Source organism: Silurus meridionalis, chromosome 17, assembly GCF_014805685.1.
Source record: "Silurus meridionalis isolate SWU-2019-XX chromosome 17, ASM1480568v1, whole genome shotgun sequence".
Lineage (NCBI taxonomy): Eukaryota > Metazoa > Chordata > Actinopteri > Siluriformes > Siluridae > Silurus > Silurus meridionalis.
Genome location: NC_060900.1, coordinates 24,360,400 through 24,378,647, shown reverse-complemented (window position 1 = coordinate 24,378,647; position 18,248 = coordinate 24,360,400). Strand labels below are relative to the sequence as shown.

The following is an 18,248-nucleotide window of genomic DNA, read 5'->3' as shown; positions in this document are numbered from 1 at the left end:
AGAAAAGGAGTTATACCGATTGGCCAGGCAGAGGGACCGAGCTGGGAAGGATGTACTGCAAGTTAGAGCAATAAAGGATGGAGAGGAAATGTGTTGACTAGTGAGGAGAGTGTGTTGAGAAGGTGGAGGGAGTATTTTGAGCAGCTGATGAATGAGGAAAATCACAGAGAGAGAAGGTTGGAGGATGTGGAGTTGGTGAAGCAGGATGTAGATAGGATTAGTAAGGAGGAAGTGAGAGCAGCGATTAAGAGGATGAAGAATGGAAAGTCGGTTGGACCAGATGACATACCGGTAGAGGCATGGAGATGTTTAGGAGAGATGGCAGTGGAGTTTTTAACCAGATTGTTTAACAGGATTCTGGAAGGGGAGAGGATGCCTGAGGAATGGAGAAGGAGTGTGCTGGTACCGATCTTTAAGCATAAGGGAGATGTGCAGACCTGCAGTAACTACAGGGGAATTAAGTTGATCAGTCACACCATGAAGTTATGGGAAAGAGTAGTGGAAGCCAGGCTGAGAGAAGAGGTGACCATCTGTGAGCAACAGTATGGTTTCATGCCGAGGAAGAGCACCACAGATGCCTTATTTGCTTTGAGGATGTTGATGGAGAAGTATAGAGAAGGACAGAAGGAATTGCATTGTGTATTTGTGGATTTAGAGAAAGCGCACGACAGAGTGCCAAGAGAGGAGTTGTGGTATTGTATGAGGAAGTCAGGTGTGTCAGAGAAGTATGTAAGGGTGGTGCAGGACATGTATGAGGACAGTGTGACGGCAGTGAAGTGTGCAGTAGGTACGACAGACTGGTTCAGAGTGAAGGTTGGACTGCATCAAGGATCGGCCCTGAGCCCTTTCCTGTTTGCAGTGGTGATGGACAGGTTGACGGACGAGGTCAGACAGGAGTCTCCTGGACTATGATGTTTGCAGATGATATTGTGATTTGTGGTGAGAGTAGAGAGCAGGTTGAGAAGAGCCTGGAGAGGTGGAGATATGCGCTGGAGAGAAGGGGAATGAAAGTCAGTAGGAGTAAGACAGAGTACATGTGTGTGAATGAGAGGGAGGGCAGTGGAGTGATACGGTTGCAGGGAGAAGAGGTGGAGAAGGTGGAGGAGTTCAGGTACCTGGGGTCAACAGTGCAAAGTAATGGAGAGTGTGTTAGAGAAGTAAAGAAAAGAGTGCAGGCAGGGTGGAGTGGGTGGAGAAGAGTGACAGGAGTGATTTGTGATAGTAGGGTATCTGCAAGAATGAAAGGGAAAGTTTATAGGACTGTGGTGAGACCTGCGATCTTGTATGGATTAGAGACAGTGGCATTGAGTAAAAGGCAGGAGGCAGAGCTGGAGGTAGCAGAGCTGAAGATGTTAAGGTTTTCGTTGGGAGTGACGAGGATGGACAAGATTAGAAATGAGTTTATTAGAGGGACAGCACATGTAGGATGTTTAGGTGACAAGGTGAGGGAGGCGAGATTGAGATGGTTTGGACATGTGCAGAGAAGGGACATGAATTATATTGGTAGAAGAATGCTGAAGATGGAGCCACCAGGTAGGAGGAAAAGAGGAAGGCCAAGGAGGAGGTTTGTGGATGTGGTGAGGGAAGACATGCAGGTAGTTGGTGTGAAAGAGGCAGATGTAGAGGACAGGGTGGTATGGAGACGGATGATCTGCTGTGGCGACCCCTAATGGGAGCAGCCGAAAGAAGAAGAAGAAGATTTGCCTTCAAATGTACTTAAGTATCCAAATTACTATGATTTATTATGGCTATAATCTTTAGATTGGAAAGAGAATTATTATAAGAAGAAATCGTACATGGCAGAGGCAGGCAAGGCATTTGAAAATGAAGTACTCATTCTTCTTTCAGCTATTTAAAAAAGAAATCACGCAAATAAGGCCATGGATGTTGTGGCGAGTTCGAGTCAGGAGTTTCTTCCATCATTTATTCCTCTCAAAATGTTCTGCTTGCTGTTGAACTGTATGTTGGTGATAAGTAGATACACCAATCAAAACAAGTTCAAAACGGAGCGTGCGCTCGACCCCGATTGGTGGTTTGCTTAGTGTTTGACCAGTGAAGTTTTTAATCCATTCATAATTAAAAAGGGACGATTAATTTCTCAAAATGTAGTTGAGTAAAAAGAAAGATATTTGTATTTGAAATGTAGTGGAGTTAAAGTAAAAACTCCCTGAATGGAAATACTTCAGTAAAGTACAGACACAAAAAAAAGCTACTTAAGTACAGTAACGAATAACATTTAATTCGTTACTGTCCACCACTGGGAAAATGTTACTCCAGTAATCTTTCTAACAGTGAAGCTCAGCAAAACTCTATAATCGCACTGCATTTCTCTTTTTGTATTCCTGAAAAAATTGTTTTTAGCTTGTGATAGCAAGAGTTGCAAAACCATAGGAGTACTACTGAGGTATTTATTATTGCCTTTAGTGTACACTAGAATGTCTTCTTTCTAGCTATTTAACTTACACAGAATCTTCCGCCGATAAAACCAGAGTAAATCTTCAGGTTATCGAATGGAACCGTCCACTTTTACAATAGTATCCTAACGTCCTTGTGAGTTTGTTGTCAGAAACTGACCATGCGAGGACTTTCTTTCCAGAAACCCCAAACTTAGATATTGAGGGACTCCCCATTCAACACCCCCATGAGTCTATAGACTTTTTGTTCATTGTTTAATGATGTAATCACTCACTGTCTGTAATTTGCACTTTACAGTACCTCCTAGTTTTGCAACCAGACTTCAGAACACTTTGCTGGTGAAAGGGAATGATGTGAAGTTGCAGTGTTCAGCAGGATGTATTCCTTTACCAACTGTCAGGTCACTCATTATCTGTTTGATTTCTCTTACTTATCAGGTTCTTTAGAGATGGGCAATATGACAACCATATTATTTCAGGATTCTTAAAGCCATACATATGTATTTGTTAAAAACATGATGTAAAGTATTAAAGTATAGCATGTAAATGAGAACCCTGAATGTTAAATAACATTTTATAACAATAATCTATGGTAAAAATAAAAAAATTATATGCCATTTTTCCTGCACATTACATCAACTGCTTCTATTCTGTTTATGATTATTGTGTTGTTTTTTTTTTTTTTTTTTAAAGCTAAACTAATCTCAATATTTATATTAAATCATCCTTTAGCTCAGCCATAAGTTGTTTACTATTGGAGTTTATGCAATAGGTGGTTTAAGGATGGCACACTACTGGAGCAAAGCAAGAAATACAGGATTGACAGTGATACACAGACTGGAGTTCTTTCACTGGTTATTAAGAAAGCAGAAGAGACAGATGTGGGACAATATGAGTGTGAGGTAACCCACACCAACATACACACACTGAGTTTTATTTTACCTTTAAAATATTTTTATCTTTATTTTGAATCACAATTTTTGTTATGTTGGTAGCTGCCTTTGGTAGCCCCATTCTTCAGTGGTACCTATCTCTTCAGTGGTACCTATGGTGTTATGCATCGTAACTGTCCACAAATTTATTTGCCCTTTCGGGATGGAATTTAAGTTTGGAAATGTTTACTGAAAATTTTAAGGGTGGAAGGAATCTCCAATGCTTTGTAACATTCAGAGATGAAACCTTAAATTTTTGCTTAATTTCTTTAATATATCAGAGACCTGTTCTTTTAAATAAATAGTCAACTTCCGATGATGTTCAGTTCAGTTTCATTTCATTTAACCATGCTTTCATTGATTAGTTTCCTGTAACAGTAATTTTTTTCCTTATACTGGCTTGAAGAGGTTAAACATCTCACGAGTTAACAAATAAATTAAATAAGCTAGCTCCATTAATTAAATAACTTAAACAATAGGAAGAATTCGTGAAGTGTTCTTCAGCTTAACGCTAGTTTATGGTCCAGTGGTAGCTTAGTGCTTATGGCCCTGTGTACTAATCACAAGGCTGGGATTTCAGGTCCCTGTATCACCAAGCTTCCACTGATGGGCCCTTTAGCAAGGCTCTTAACCTGCTGTGCTCCACGGTACTGTATCGTGGCTGAGCGTGCACTCTAACAACACCCAGCTTGTGATTTTTAAAAGGGAATTTTACTGTGCATCATTGTATGTGTGACAAGTAAAAGCCTCTCCAGTTTTGTTCAAATAATACAGTAAATTCGCACCATTAGACAATTTTCATCTAAATTGCAACAAATAGCCTCAGAAATCTTATTCAGGTCAGTGATTTCCTCCTCAGATGTAATCTATTTGTGTATTTCTATGTTTCTGTGTGAATTATTAGATATCGAATCAGATGGGCAGTGATAAGTGCAAAGCACAGTTGTCCACACCTCCCCCTGTGATAGACAGCCCCAAAGACCACCCACCAGCAACCTCAGCTCCAGGTATGAGGGCCCACTTAAAACAAGGTAAAATAAGGATATCCCACTGGGATATCCAGTAATGTTTACTTATGGCAATACCATGGTCTCATGGAAGAGCACATACCAGTTCCACCACCAGTCTCTCTAGCATATATATATATATTATATATTATATATATATATATATATATAATAAATGGACAATGTCTTCTATTTCAAAGCTAAGCCTTACAATAAAAGACCATTCTCTTACATCATTTTGCCTGTATTGTGTGAACCAAACAATAATTCAAGACCATAATACCATCTCCCTCATCATCAGACACATCCCAGTTCAATAAAGTTACACTATCAGGAGCTATATTACGGTAATCCCCGTTTATCGCGGTGGTTACGTTCCAAAACCGCTTGCGATAAATGGACGCCACACTCCAAAAATGCTTTTTTTGTTTGTTTAAGCTGTAAATCATCCTCCCACACACTTTAAAACACACAGCAAGCATTTGCAAGAATATAGAGAGATGAATTGTGTGTAAATTCGTAGAAATACAATACACTGTATCACATTTATAGTGAGTAAATGTACAGTATTAACATTTTACTTCATTTTATAATTAATAATTATATTTTCTATTAATAAATGCCATTATTTCAACATAAAACAATTCTCTATAAGTTTTTTGGTCTTTCGTTCTATCCGCGAGAGACTGGCCAAACAAATTAGTTATGTGAGATTCGAACCGCGGTAAAGCGGGAATTACTGTAAAGCACAAAGCTCAGTTTAGCATTTGAGATATGTGCATGGCTTTGAAGCGATCCATCTCGAACAAAAGTCCTGATTGAAACATCATTCAAAAGTCTTCACTATGGAAAGTCACTCACTTTTGCAAAACCTGTTGACCATGTTCATCCACACTTCTCTTTAACTCCATTCTCTCCATCCCATTCCCTTTTTTAGTCCCAGAGCAGGAGACTAAAGATCCAATCAGAGCCATTCTCATGTAAGTGTCCTGACACATGCAAAGAGATGCCCATACACATTGCACGTAAACCTTTCTTCTGTCACTTTCTTTGTCTTGCTTGCTCTCTGTTCATCTCTTTCCCCATGAACCCATTACTTTCTGGTCAGCGTTTGCTCAGCTAACTAAGCTGGTTATGTGCTTGGACCCCGAGTCTTGTGGTCAGTCTGTTAATGCGTCACTCCTTCTGCTGCCTCTGGGTGCATAATGCCCATATTCTCTCTCTCTTTATATATGTTTTGTACAAACAAAAAAGTAAAAAAGTACAATCATTGTGGATTGTGAGAATATTGCTTTGGGGGTATAAAGGTAAGTGTCAGCAAACAATATATATATATATATATATATATATATATATATATATATATATATATATATATATATATATATATATATATATATATATATATATTTTACTTATCTTAATGTATCTTAATGTAGCTACTGGATTTTTTTCTGTATGCATTTCAAATATTTGTATATTAGCCAAACGTTAACAGTATATATGGCACAGTATCTCCTTTTTGAAATCTGTAATTTTACTTAAGTTTATTTGTTTTTTAATTTTATTTAAAGGTTTAATTTAGTTTGAAGTATTGTACTTAACTACATTTTAAATCATATCTGTTACTGACTAAAAAGTAAATTAAAAAAATAATGCAAGGGGGAATATAATCACGGGCCAAAAACTTGAACAAACGTGAGACAAGACAGACGTCAGTGATGCAGAGCCGAATTTAAACGTGTCAAATCAAAAGTTGTTCAGTGCATGCGCTCACTGTCTAAATTCTCAATCCTCATTTGTGATTTCTCATATCATAAATGAGGTTATAACAGGAGATTTTGGTTTTTGTTGCGAAAGTGCTTAATGCACATTAGACTCAAGTCATGGACTATAGTGTTTTTTCTTTATTTGATTAATTTTTTTTATTGCACTTTAATTTGTAAAGGGACCCCTTCAATGAAAAACAACCAGTTTAAGATTTATATCCCTGTCAGGGTGCGGACCACTAACGGGGAGCGGGAGTAGCTCGATCATGTTTATTGAAACCAAGAGAGCACAACACAAAGTTAGAGAGCATACGAACCGCAGCACAGGTTTAGTCCGTAAAGCTGGTATAATCTGACAGGGAAATAATCCACACGGAAGGGTGAATCCTCGGAACTCGTACACTTCACGGAACGAAAGTACATACACAGAAAGACCCCCTGGGCGGAGATCGGCGGCAGAGGCCTTTGGCCTTTGAAGTGATGTCCTCGGGAGAGATCAGAGGCTGAGCGATGTTCTCGGCGAAATCCAGAGTGCGACACCGACGGCGGAGTCCAGAAACCATGCGATGCCCACGACAGAGTCCAGAGGCTGTACGAGGGCCACGGTGAAATCTAGAGGCCGTACGATGTCCTCGGCAGAGATCAGAGGCTGAGCGACACCCTCAGCAGAACTCGGGCGACGACGTCCATGGCAGGTCTCTGGTGTGTTTCGGCACCTTGGAAGGGGTTTTGAGGAGCGACATCGTTTCCGGGGGTACCTTGAGGTGCGGCAGCAACCTGGAAGGAACTTGGGAATGCTTCGTCGTCTTCAGAGGAACTTTGAGGCGAGATGTCGTTGTCAGAGGGACTCGGAGGCAGGACGTCGTCGTCAGAGGGACCCTTTCGTGGCCAGGTGGCGGTACGATGTCCCCTTGGTGGCCAGGCCCTGGAATCCCCCCCACTCGGTCATCTCGCTGAAGAAGCGAGCCGGGAATGCTTCGGAGCCAGCGAGCCTTATCCGCGAGGAGCGGCAGCGAGCTTCCGGGTAAAACCCAGAAAAAACCTTCTGTCAGGGTGCGGACCACGGACCGGAAGTGGGAGTAGCTCGATCATGTTTACTGAAACCAACAGAGCACAACACAGAGTCAGAGAGCGTACGAACAACAGCGCGGGTTTAGTCCGTAAAGCCGGTATAATCCGACAGGGAAATAATCCACACGGAAGATAGAATCCTCGGAACTGGTACACTCCATGGAACGTAAGTAATCTTTGGAAGGATAATAATCCACAGGAGTGATCCACGGAACCAGCGGGGAATGCTGGCAGTCCTGAGTACGGTCCGTGTCTGTAGACATTGAATAGGTCCGACCCGAGTGAGATCGGAATGGAGCCTTATATAGGGGATTCGGTAATGAGAGACACCTGTCTTTCATTAATGCTGGGAGCGGCAGAGCGAGGCAGCATGACAGCTACGGAGGGGGTTGTGGCAGGTGGATCCCTGACAATCCCGTTGTCATTTTTGAACTACACTAGAATCCCCCACCCCACTTCCTGCTGTTAAGAAAAAAGTACATTTTGCTCTGAGTAAACTATAAATTAGATACTTTTTTATTTTACATGAGTAGATTTTTATCCTGGCACTTTATCCTGTACTTAAGTAAAGTTTAGCTGAAGTAACAGAACTTTTACTTGACTAAAATATGTAAATACTTTTTCCACTTCTGGCAGCCACAATACTAAGATGAACATTTGTTACTTCATGATAGATATTTATGCTAAAGTGCACCAGGAAAAAACAATAACAGTTTAGATTTCCACTGCTGTGAGATACTGACTATGTCTTGCTTGGCTGCTGCAGCAGATTCAGAAGGTTGGTCCAGTGCTTTGGTGAAAAACCTTTTCCAGATGTTCTTTCAATCTGGACCTTCCAACCAGTGAGTCCATATCTTGCACCACGTCTTGTACTCAAGGTTAAAAAAAACTATATATAAAAAAAATAAAAATAAATTACATGAGTCATGCCATACATGTTCTGCAGGTCTTCACTTACCACAGAGGCTCAAGCTACACAGGAGAAATTGGATATCCCAAAGGAACCGCATGAGGAGATATGTGTGTCAAGAGCAGAAGATGACAAGTACGCAGGTAAACACAATTTTTAAAAGAGTTTATTGTGTTCTCTATGGTAAATCTGGTAATGAACACTGCACTGTTAAAGTGTGATGTCTCCATGTATTTGTCCCCTTCATTTGCTGCTTGTTATAACTTCTGGAGACCATAACACTCCTTGATGATTTATCTAAGTGCTTAAACTGAAAAAGCACAGTGTGAAATTTCCACAGCATTTGCGTTTATTATGCATTTCTGCAGAATCTCCAGTGGTGCAGGTGGACATGGAGAACCTGTGTGTTCAGCCTGGACAACCTGCAACTTTTTCTGTGGTTATTACTGGGCATCCAATTCCAGATATCAAGTGGTTCAAGGTATGGCGTTAGCACACATACTTTAACACGAGAAAAACACGAGTTGGTGGTTTCAGAAATGTGGATTTCTAGAATGATATAAAGAAGAGACTTTTGGAGGAAAAATATAGCCACCAAGCTCTATGAACAAATTTACATTACAGCAAGCAGATAGTTTTACATTATTACTTTTTACTTGTTTACTTGTGAATTTTATGTCCAAGGATCTGAGTATAAATTGGATAAAAAAAAATGCAGCTTGAATAATAACTTTACAATTTGACACTTTTTAAAACTCAAACAAATCGTGATTTACCAGTATATGGATCAGTACATGATGTTTCTGCCAACCAGACTACAACTCTTCGTGTTTTTCTGCCCACTTAGTTTTAGATCTAAAATCTTATATACAAAAGCTATGCAAGAAAATGGTTGGTTTTGGGGACCAGATACAAATTTAGAGCTCAGTAGATTATATAATATTCATTTAAACCTTCATAGATTACAATAGCTAGTAGAGGATGGAATAAATTTCTTAAACCTTATGGACCATTATCTATTGTCTTATAAAATCAGCCTGAGAAGTGATTACATCTTTAAATATTCTATTCAATTCAATTCATTTTTATTTGTATAGCGCTTTTAACAATGAACATTGCAGCTTTACACAGATAATGTGGTGATAAAAATGAATAAGATGTTCTTTATAAGTGTAAGTTTGTCCCTGATGAGCAAGCCGGTGGCGACTGTGAATATTTGCTGAGCATGCAGTATATAATTCTCTTTGACTGTTATTATGATGGTTATTAGGATGGTGTTGAGCTTGTCTCCGGAGAACATGTGGCAATGAAGCAGAGTGGTGCTCGCTTCTCTCTGGTTTTACTGAGCATCCACATTTCTGATTGTGGCACTTACACTTGCACAGCCATGAACAGTGCAGGAGAGGCTTCCTGTCATGCCCACCTTACCACTGATACAGGTAATATATCATATAGAGGCAAGAGGTAATTGTTTGCATGTATATATCCAACATCTACGTACATCCTGGAAACTAATCTAAAACTAGCAAAAAAATTTTTTAAGGTTTACCAGCTTTTGTGTGGAAATAAGATGACTTTGGTGTGCACGCATTTCTGATACGTGGTATGAACCTGTTATCACTGCCTGGAATTGATATTATTCAGTCCACATTCAATCTGACATTTGATCACACACAGAACAGACATGATTTCTAGCCCCAGAACTTCATTTATAAAAAAACCTTCAAACATTCCTGTCATTTTTTTTTATAAATTCCTTTTAATTATTTCCTTTAAAACATTATGTTGGCGGGCACAAAATAGTTTAATCCAATTACATAGAACGTAGATACAAATATAAAAGAAATCGCAAATTTAGCAAACCTGCTGGCATGAATTTATCTGTAGATGATGTTGCAGTTACTGAAGCTCCTTGCTTTTTTGTACACATAGACAGGAAGTAAGATCAGATCTAGCACTTTTAATGGTTTTTACTAATCTATGTCATGACATTAAACATTACAGCAGAACAGCTACTTTTACATAGTTCTAATTAAATCCATCTGGTACCATACACTGTACATGCCAATACCCTTCTCAGGTCCAGAGGAGTTTGAGGATTTTGCAGAGGAGGAGGAAGAGAAGGACAGAAGCTTAGAGGTGGGCAGAAGGAGAAAACTCCATGCTGTTTATGAAGTTCATGAGGAGATTGGCAGGTGACCTTCCCACACTTTCTGTTAATTCAATTGAAATGTTTAATGACAAAAAAAACCCCATATTGTTTTACAAGTGAGTTCCTGTTCTTACTCATGTTATTGCAGATATAAAGAGTTGGTCTTTCACCAGCATGTAATTATGTAGGTTTTAATTGCAGTCGTTACAAAGTGCTGACACTGACGACTCCGCCCGTAATGGTTACATAAACATTTACATACAAAACTTAGCATCAATTACAGTTTCATCAATTGTTTTTACCCATTTTAAGCCAAGTCAAGAGGCTTTTATTGTCATTTCTACTTTACTAAGTGGTACAGAGTACACAGTAAAAACAAATCAACGTTCCTCCAGAACCCTGGTGCTACACTATACAACATAGAGCTACAACACATAACACAAAGCTACATGAAGTGCATCGAGTGCAACCTAGTGCAAACAGTGCAGACGAAAAACAGTACAGACAGACAACACAAGACAATACACATAACACAAGATAGCGTCAACCAGTAAACCTACTGTATACTTTGAATATACAGTACTATGCAAAGAGAACTATAAAGACTATAACCAAGAGTATAATGCAGTGCATAAACAGCATTTAATGTGTATTACAGTGTCAATGTATTACAGGCATTTTCAGATCTTTTATAATTTTTTCAGATTTTTATAAACATATTCTAATCCAGAATTCAACAGTCCTATGGATTAGCAAGATCATCTCTATAGATTTGAATGTTTTTTGCCTTTGTTTATATACAGGGGAACATTTGGGGTGGTGAAGAGAGTTGCACACAGAGCGAGCGCAGAGGTTTTTGCTGCCAAGTTCATTCCTTTAAAAAACAGCAATCGCACCAGAGCCTTCCAGGAAAGAGACCTGCTTTCCCGGCTTGCACACTGCAGGGTGGCCTGCCTGCTCGACTCCTTCAGCACCCGGCGTACGCTTGTCCTCATCACAGAGATGTAGGCATCTTTAAACATCCTCTCACACTAATATTTATACAGCTAAGACCAAAACTGTCCAAAACCCCCCAAAACTTCAAATTAGCTGTTACATATAAAATGTTTCTTATAGTTGTGTTACCAGCTTTTAAAAATTAGACTAAATTAAGCCTTGTTATTAGTAGGAATCATTATTTACATCATTACTTGATCATTTGTTTCATCACTAACAAGATTCAGTTTTTACTTCAATCCAAAATTATGGCCCGATTACATATACTGTATATCTTCACTCTGAATATTGGGACTCCTGGCTTTTCCAGTCATATGATTTTCTTCTCCAAACTGTTGTCAAAATATTAAAATTACACCATTGTATAGGGTCTCTTTGGATGACAATGCCTCTGTGCACAATGCCAGCTCCATGAAGATATACTTTACATGAGTTGAGTGGCCTGCAAAAAGAGCTCTGACCTCAACCCTATTTAACACCTTTGGGATGAATTGGAACACTGACTGCACACCATCCCTCCTTGTCTTTGATCAGTACTTAACTTTACTAACACTGCTGTGGATAAATTAACACACATCTCCACAATCTAATGGAACATCTTCCCAGAAGCATTGAGGTTCTCTTTCATCATCTCGTGTTCGAGATCCACCTATGGGAAGGGCATCGAGATGAAAGAGAACAATAGGTCGTCTGTCCGTCAAGCCAGACTTGGTGCAATTGGATGCTTCTGCAGAGGTCAGGTACGGATGCTCTTCCCATAGGTGGATCTCTCCACTCGATGGTTTAGAGAACCAGGGTTACGAACAGTAACCTATTGTTATTATAACAGCAACTGGGGACTAAATGTGGAATGTAACATTCAAAATGCACATCTGAATCTTATGGTCAGGTGTCCACAAACTTTTGTCTATATAGTCTATATTAAGAAATAGTGCTAAGCTTGAAAACAGCCAAATAATAATAATTTATAATATGTAATAGTTTCTACAGTCAGTAAAATATCTACTGCTGGTTATCACAATGCCATTGAACCTATAACCTCAACAATGAGGGAACAATAATGAATGGATGATTGGTGTAACCCAGATAAATATGGGTTCCCTTTTTGAGTCTTGGTCTTCTCAAAGTTTCCTCCACGTACCATCTCAGTGGGGATACATTTATACATTACATTATACATTATACATTTATACATTCAAAGTTCATATTTGTAATATTTTATTTTTGTAAACTGCTGAATGTCCACTGTTAAAAGCACTGTGCAAATAAAATAGAATTGAACTGAATTGCATTATTGAAATGAGCTATTAATAAAGTAAAAAAAAGAAGAAAAGTAATGAGAACAAAACAAAAAACATATTCTCACCTGTTACAAATTCCAAAGGTAAGAAACAGATTTACATGTTGAGGAAATGTGTAGCAATAGAAAAATTCATAGTTTGCTTAGTGACAATAATCTGATATTTTTTTCCCATAGCTGCTCGTCTCAGGGATTACTAGAGCACCTGTTATTAAAAGGATCAGTGAGTGAAAGAGAGGTAATAAACATTATACATATAACACATTACACTTATGTTTTAAATGAAACCCTCAGTCAGTTTCTGCTGATTGAAAGTACATAGTGTTCAGTGTGTCTTTCTACAATAGGTCCGGTTCTACATCCAGCAAATCCTGGAAGGGGTTGGATATATTCACAGCATGAACATCTTACATCTTGATATTAAAGTAAGTGAATATTTGAATGCAAGTTGGATGTGAGTCAGAGCCACCAATGTTTCTAGGCATAGGCAAACTAGGCGGTCGCCTAGGGCACAACCACCTAGGGGAGGGGGCGCCAGTGCCTTGCCGCCACCCTTGGTTATATCAATAGGAATCATGCCTAGAGTGGTCAGAGCCACTGCAACTTATTTACTTTGATAGAATGTTGATAACATTCATTGTTTTTGTCCTGCAGACAGACAACATCCTGATGGTCTCCCCTGCAGGAGATGACTTAAAAATCTGTGACTTTGGCTTCTGTCAGGAGATCGACCCTTCCAGGAATCAGTATAGTGTCTTAGGGACTCCTGAATTTGTGGCGCCAGAAATCGTTCGCCAGGAACCAGTGACGACCGCAACAGATATTTGGTACTGGGAAAAATCGTATTTTAGTTTTACTGCACATATATCAGGTTCACTATGCCGGCAATGGTTTGTACAAAAAATAGTATTTCTCAATATTTTAAAGCTATTTTGAACTAAAGAAAACTACAAATGATTGTACATGGTATTAGGTAATAACTGTTAGGATTATATGAGGGGCGTTCAAGTCAAACCGGGACTTTTGAGTTTGAAAATTAGAAGAAGAAATTCCAAAGAGTGGAAACTGCATTTATTTTTTTACATACTCCCCTGCTACACTTATCTAAGAGTTTAACTAAAGTCTGGAAAGAATTGGCATAGACAGATTTGTCAGTGTGCCTGAGCCATCCTTGGACAGCCTGCCTCACTTCGTTAACAGTGCTGAAATGCTGACCTCAGAGGAACTTGTCGATAATCCAGGACCAGGTGTTCTACATGCTAAATGTTCACAATAGCGACTGCTGTGGGCTGTAATGAAGTCTTCTGTAGAAATCTGCAGATTTTATGACTTCATACACGCATAACTTAATCACCACACGCTGTTCCATGCATGCACTAACACTGTCTACCATTTTGATTAACAGTCCCTGGACTGGCCCACGTCATGTACACCTCTTATCAGTAATAGGACGCACTGACCACTTACTACTGTGTGTAGTACTACCATGCAAGTATAATTTTTATGCCTGTAACATTAAAAGTCCCGGTTAGGGACTTCTGCCCACCCAAAGCCGCGTGTAATTAGGGACCACATTACCCAACAGTCGGCAGATGTCACTGATCACTCACACCTGTTCCTGTTCACCTTGATTAGCATTTGTGCATACAGGTTCACCCTTCATATAGCTTCAGCTTTGTCCTTTGATTCTCCCTGATTTGCTTCTTTTGGGCCTGAATGCACTGAATAAACTCTGCTACATCCATAGTATTGATAAAGCTTTCTATCCTGCAGTTCAAAGATCGGCGAATGCAATGTTTTATTTAGGGAAACATAAAGCACATACAGCTAAAAACGAACCAGAAAAATGACTCGCAACATGAACAAAGAACCAAAAATCAAACCTGAAAATGAGTAGTGGTTAAAAATTCTACCATCTACTTCGGTACTCGTCAGTTACATCACTCGTCACAAGTTCCGTAACAAATTACAGACAAGTACCGAGGTACTACTGTATTATGCAGTCTATAGGCATATCTTAACAAATGACCATTCTGATGATGTAATATTGTGTTTTTTTCAGGTCTGTTGGTGTTGTTGCTTATTTATGGTAAGAACAATACACTCATTTTATACACAAACTAGTGGCATTTTACATTTCTGATTATTTATGTTATAATAAAGTGTAGTTTTACGAACATTTGGAGTTCCTTTTAATAAAAAATAATAAATACTATTTGTATTTAAGGACTAATGACCAAAAAAATATTAAGCATAAAAATAATAACAGCTACAACAAAAATTGAAGACTAATATATTATGAATTAAAAGGTTATCAAGAACTTTGCATGTGCCAATTATTTATTCATATTACTTACCGTTGGTAATGGTTAAGGGGGGCTGCATAGGAAATCTATCCAGGGAACACTGTGTACAACACATATACAGAGAATATGAATCGACACATTACATGGGAAGATAAACACACTAACATAAACACACACTTTGTCAGGGACCTAACCTCGAATCTGCAGTGTGTATGCCACACACTAAATGGTAGCTCAGTGGTTAAGATATTGGAATTCTTTGAAAGACTTTGAAAACGCTCTTCAAAGTGGATACATTTGGACCATAAAAAAATCTATTTTTGAAATTTTCAAGTTTATTTCTATTGCATTTTTCACAATGGACATTGTCTCGAAAGCAGCTTTACAGAATTTATGAATTCGAAAGAGCCAGGAAGTAAATAATATGCAGTTGGAAATGGTGCACCTAAGTTTTGCTTATGCGCAGTACAGGGTCGTAAGCATTTACAAACGTTTAGGTGTGGACAAGCAGCTTTTGGGAAACAATTGAAAACGATAGTGTGGACACGAAGCGTTTTTAGACGAAAACGTCATTTTCGAATTTATCTTGTTTTGTGTAGACATGGCCTAAGAAAAAGGTAAAGTGGGAACAGGGCAATTTACTATAAATATACACAAAAGAATAAGACACAGGTGGCAGTAATGATCTAATTAACAGCCAGGGTAAAGCAACATGGAGGAAAAATGCAGGCTTCTAGTGACCAAAACACCACATGACAATTAGTTTCACTTGTTCACCAACCGGCATTTTTTTTGGGAGTTGGAAGAAATTTGGAAGCCTCAGGGAAACCAACATGAACGCTTAGCACCTGGGATCCTGAAGCATTAAGGCAGCAACAAATGCTTCTCAATCAGACCTATTTGTATCTAATGTTGTTCCTTTGCATTTGATGAGCTTAAGTTTTTTCTTTGTTCAGTTTCTCACATCCAAAAGTCAATATATTTAATAGAAGTTTAATTTTTCACCACATAACTGTTGCTGTTTTGTTGCGGTTCTGTTCATGCAGTCTGACGGGACACTGTCCCTTTTTCGGGGATAACGACCGTGCCACATTGCTGAAGGTGGCTGAAGGCGTCCTGTACTGGGAAATTTTAAAGATCACCAGCTTAAGCAAACGAGCCCAGGATTTCCTTCGCACAGTTTTACATCCAGATGCAGAGTAAGATTGTGTGTTGTGTGTTTCTGATCTGATCTCAACTGACTTGCGGAGGATGAAAATGATTGGTTGTTTTTCCTGTAAGGATGAGGCCATCAGCGTCAGAGTGCCTGAATCATGAGTGGTTCCAGGTATGTGTGCGAAGATTTATAGCACTGATTTGTTGTTTTGAACTAAAAATGGAAAACACTTTTTTTTTTTTACAAAAAAACATTTGTAAAATATATTTGTAAAATAATCTGTTTTTAAATGTAACGCATACAGGGTTCATTTGAAGAGGAGCAGCTGAACGTTATTAATACAGAGAGTTTAAAATCATTTATCTCTAGAAGAAAATGGCAGGTAAATCAATATAAATACATTTAGGTTAAAACCTTATACAACCTTCTAACCTTCTAACCTTCTCTTCTTCTTTTTCCCAGCGTTCTCTAACATGTCTCGGCTCAGTCCTGACCCTGAGGCCAATCCCGGTACTGATGGATGCTCCACGGTGCGAAGTCTCTGTAACAACCCAGAGAGACCCTCGGAATACCAGCAGCACCTCTGTGAGCACTGGTTCCTCCTCTGAATATGACGAGGCTGATGCCTGGGGCTTTTTCCAGAACGCAAGCCAGGAGGAAGATGATGACAGTGAGGAAGATGATATAGTGTATTATCCATATTATCCTGAACAAACCTCAGCTCGAAAAAGAGATGAGGAGGATATAATCATGAGTCAAGGACGAGAGCGAAGCGGTGCGTTGATGGTTCCTGTAAGTGAGCAATCCAGGAAGACACCCTCACCTTCTATTGAGCTGGTTCTAAGGGAAAGAAAAGAAATCCATTCATCTTCAAATCTTTTTGAAGATGATAAAGTGCCCAGTGGAACCCCAATCCCTCGTGGGACTTTGATCAAGAGCACCTTCTACAACAGTGACGAGCAGCTCTCACCCATGTCCGCCCGCCACATGATGCTCCGGGACAAAGTCCATGGCAGGAAACAGGACAGAGCACGCCGAACTACACGATCAAGCCTGTCTGGAAGGCTAAATGAACCCCTTATAGAGTACATAGAGGATTCTCCAGATGTGGAATCTAGCCTCAGAAATAGGAAAGGCTCCACGCTTTTGTCTAAGTCTTTCTCACTGGACAGAGGGGTGAGTTCTTTTAATCAAAACTCCCAAACCCAAAGGAGGAGCAGGTCACTGGATGAATCCACAAGAATCTCAGTAACGACTACAAAGCACAGGACATTTGGAGATAATGACCAAGATGTAGAGTTTGACTTTGAATTTATGAATGAGGAAGAAAATGAAGCCTCAGAGGATCCTGTTAATAGAACACCACAAACATTATCTCATTCTCACCAGAGTTCCAAGGATGAGTTTCCAATAATCATGGAATCTCATGTAGATGACTGCCAGTCACACCCTGAAGAAGAGAAGGAAGAACCGGGAGCCCTGGGGGGAGAAGAAAATGTAGCAGGTTCACAGATGTCTCTTGCAGAGTCCTATGACCTTGAACATGACTCAGATACTTCCAGCAGAACGAGCACCTATATCAGAACATCTTCCAGCCACCTCCCAATTTCATTGAGGCACCACAGAGCATACGATTCAGACGAGCACTTGGCTGCACCATCATCTGGAAAGGCATCGGAACTCTCACAGGATTCTGAAGATGAAGATATGGGGAGAGTTCTGAGAAAGCTTCGCCAAGCACCGTCGCAACATCAAACACACAGCACAACAATGAGCAAGAACAGCACGGCATTGAGGAGAAGTTCCTCCACAGTTCCCATACGCCCAGCATCTGCCACGGCAGTAAGGTGTGAGGTGCTTCAGAGGCACTCCTCAGCCCCTGCACTGGAACTCAAACCCCCAAGTGGCAAATCGGGCAAATCTGGACTCATGAAGATCTTTCGTAGGAAGTCCTGGACTTCAGGACTTTCCAGCTCCCAGACACCGGAATCTGACAAGAATGTTGAGGATGACTCAAGTCTACAGCAGAAAACCCCTCTCTTGACTTTGAGGAAGAAGATAAGAGCTTCAGCATCTAACATCACCAAACTGTTTACCAGGCAGTCCAGTAAAGAGGGGAAGGAGGAGAAACGGGGTATGATGCACATCACAAACAAAATCAAAAGCATCAAATCGTTTATACTCATTGGACACACATTTACACTGTTCAGGCATAACATTATGACCACCTGCCTA

The 18,248-nt window shown here is 39.7% G+C and overlaps 1 protein-coding gene across 1 annotated transcript in view; it reads left to right on the top strand.

Moving 5' to 3' along the window:
• obscna (obscurin, cytoskeletal calmodulin and titin-interacting RhoGEF a) overlaps nucleotides 1-18,248 on the top strand; it is a 56,825-nt gene that overhangs the window by 30,327 nt on the left and 8,250 nt on the right. The window contains exons 56-72 of the mRNA XM_046871968.1: nucleotides 2,713-2,815; nucleotides 3,187-3,316; nucleotides 4,251-4,353; nucleotides 7,960-8,035; nucleotides 8,140-8,246; nucleotides 8,472-8,584; nucleotides 9,374-9,542; nucleotides 10,184-10,298; nucleotides 11,059-11,259; nucleotides 12,729-12,789; nucleotides 12,899-12,976; nucleotides 13,206-13,378; nucleotides 14,614-14,640; nucleotides 15,904-16,056; nucleotides 16,139-16,184; nucleotides 16,318-16,395; nucleotides 16,476-18,147. Coding sequence (XP_046727924.1) covers nucleotides 2,713-2,815; nucleotides 3,187-3,316; nucleotides 4,251-4,353; nucleotides 7,960-8,035; nucleotides 8,140-8,246; nucleotides 8,472-8,584; nucleotides 9,374-9,542; nucleotides 10,184-10,298; nucleotides 11,059-11,259; nucleotides 12,729-12,789; nucleotides 12,899-12,976; nucleotides 13,206-13,378; nucleotides 14,614-14,640; nucleotides 15,904-16,056; nucleotides 16,139-16,184; nucleotides 16,318-16,395; nucleotides 16,476-18,147 — 3,405 coding nt within the window. The remainder of the gene's footprint in view (nucleotides 1-2,712; nucleotides 2,816-3,186; nucleotides 3,317-4,250; nucleotides 4,354-7,959; nucleotides 8,036-8,139; nucleotides 8,247-8,471; nucleotides 8,585-9,373; nucleotides 9,543-10,183; nucleotides 10,299-11,058; nucleotides 11,260-12,728; nucleotides 12,790-12,898; nucleotides 12,977-13,205; nucleotides 13,379-14,613; nucleotides 14,641-15,903; nucleotides 16,057-16,138; nucleotides 16,185-16,317; nucleotides 16,396-16,475; nucleotides 18,148-18,248) is intronic.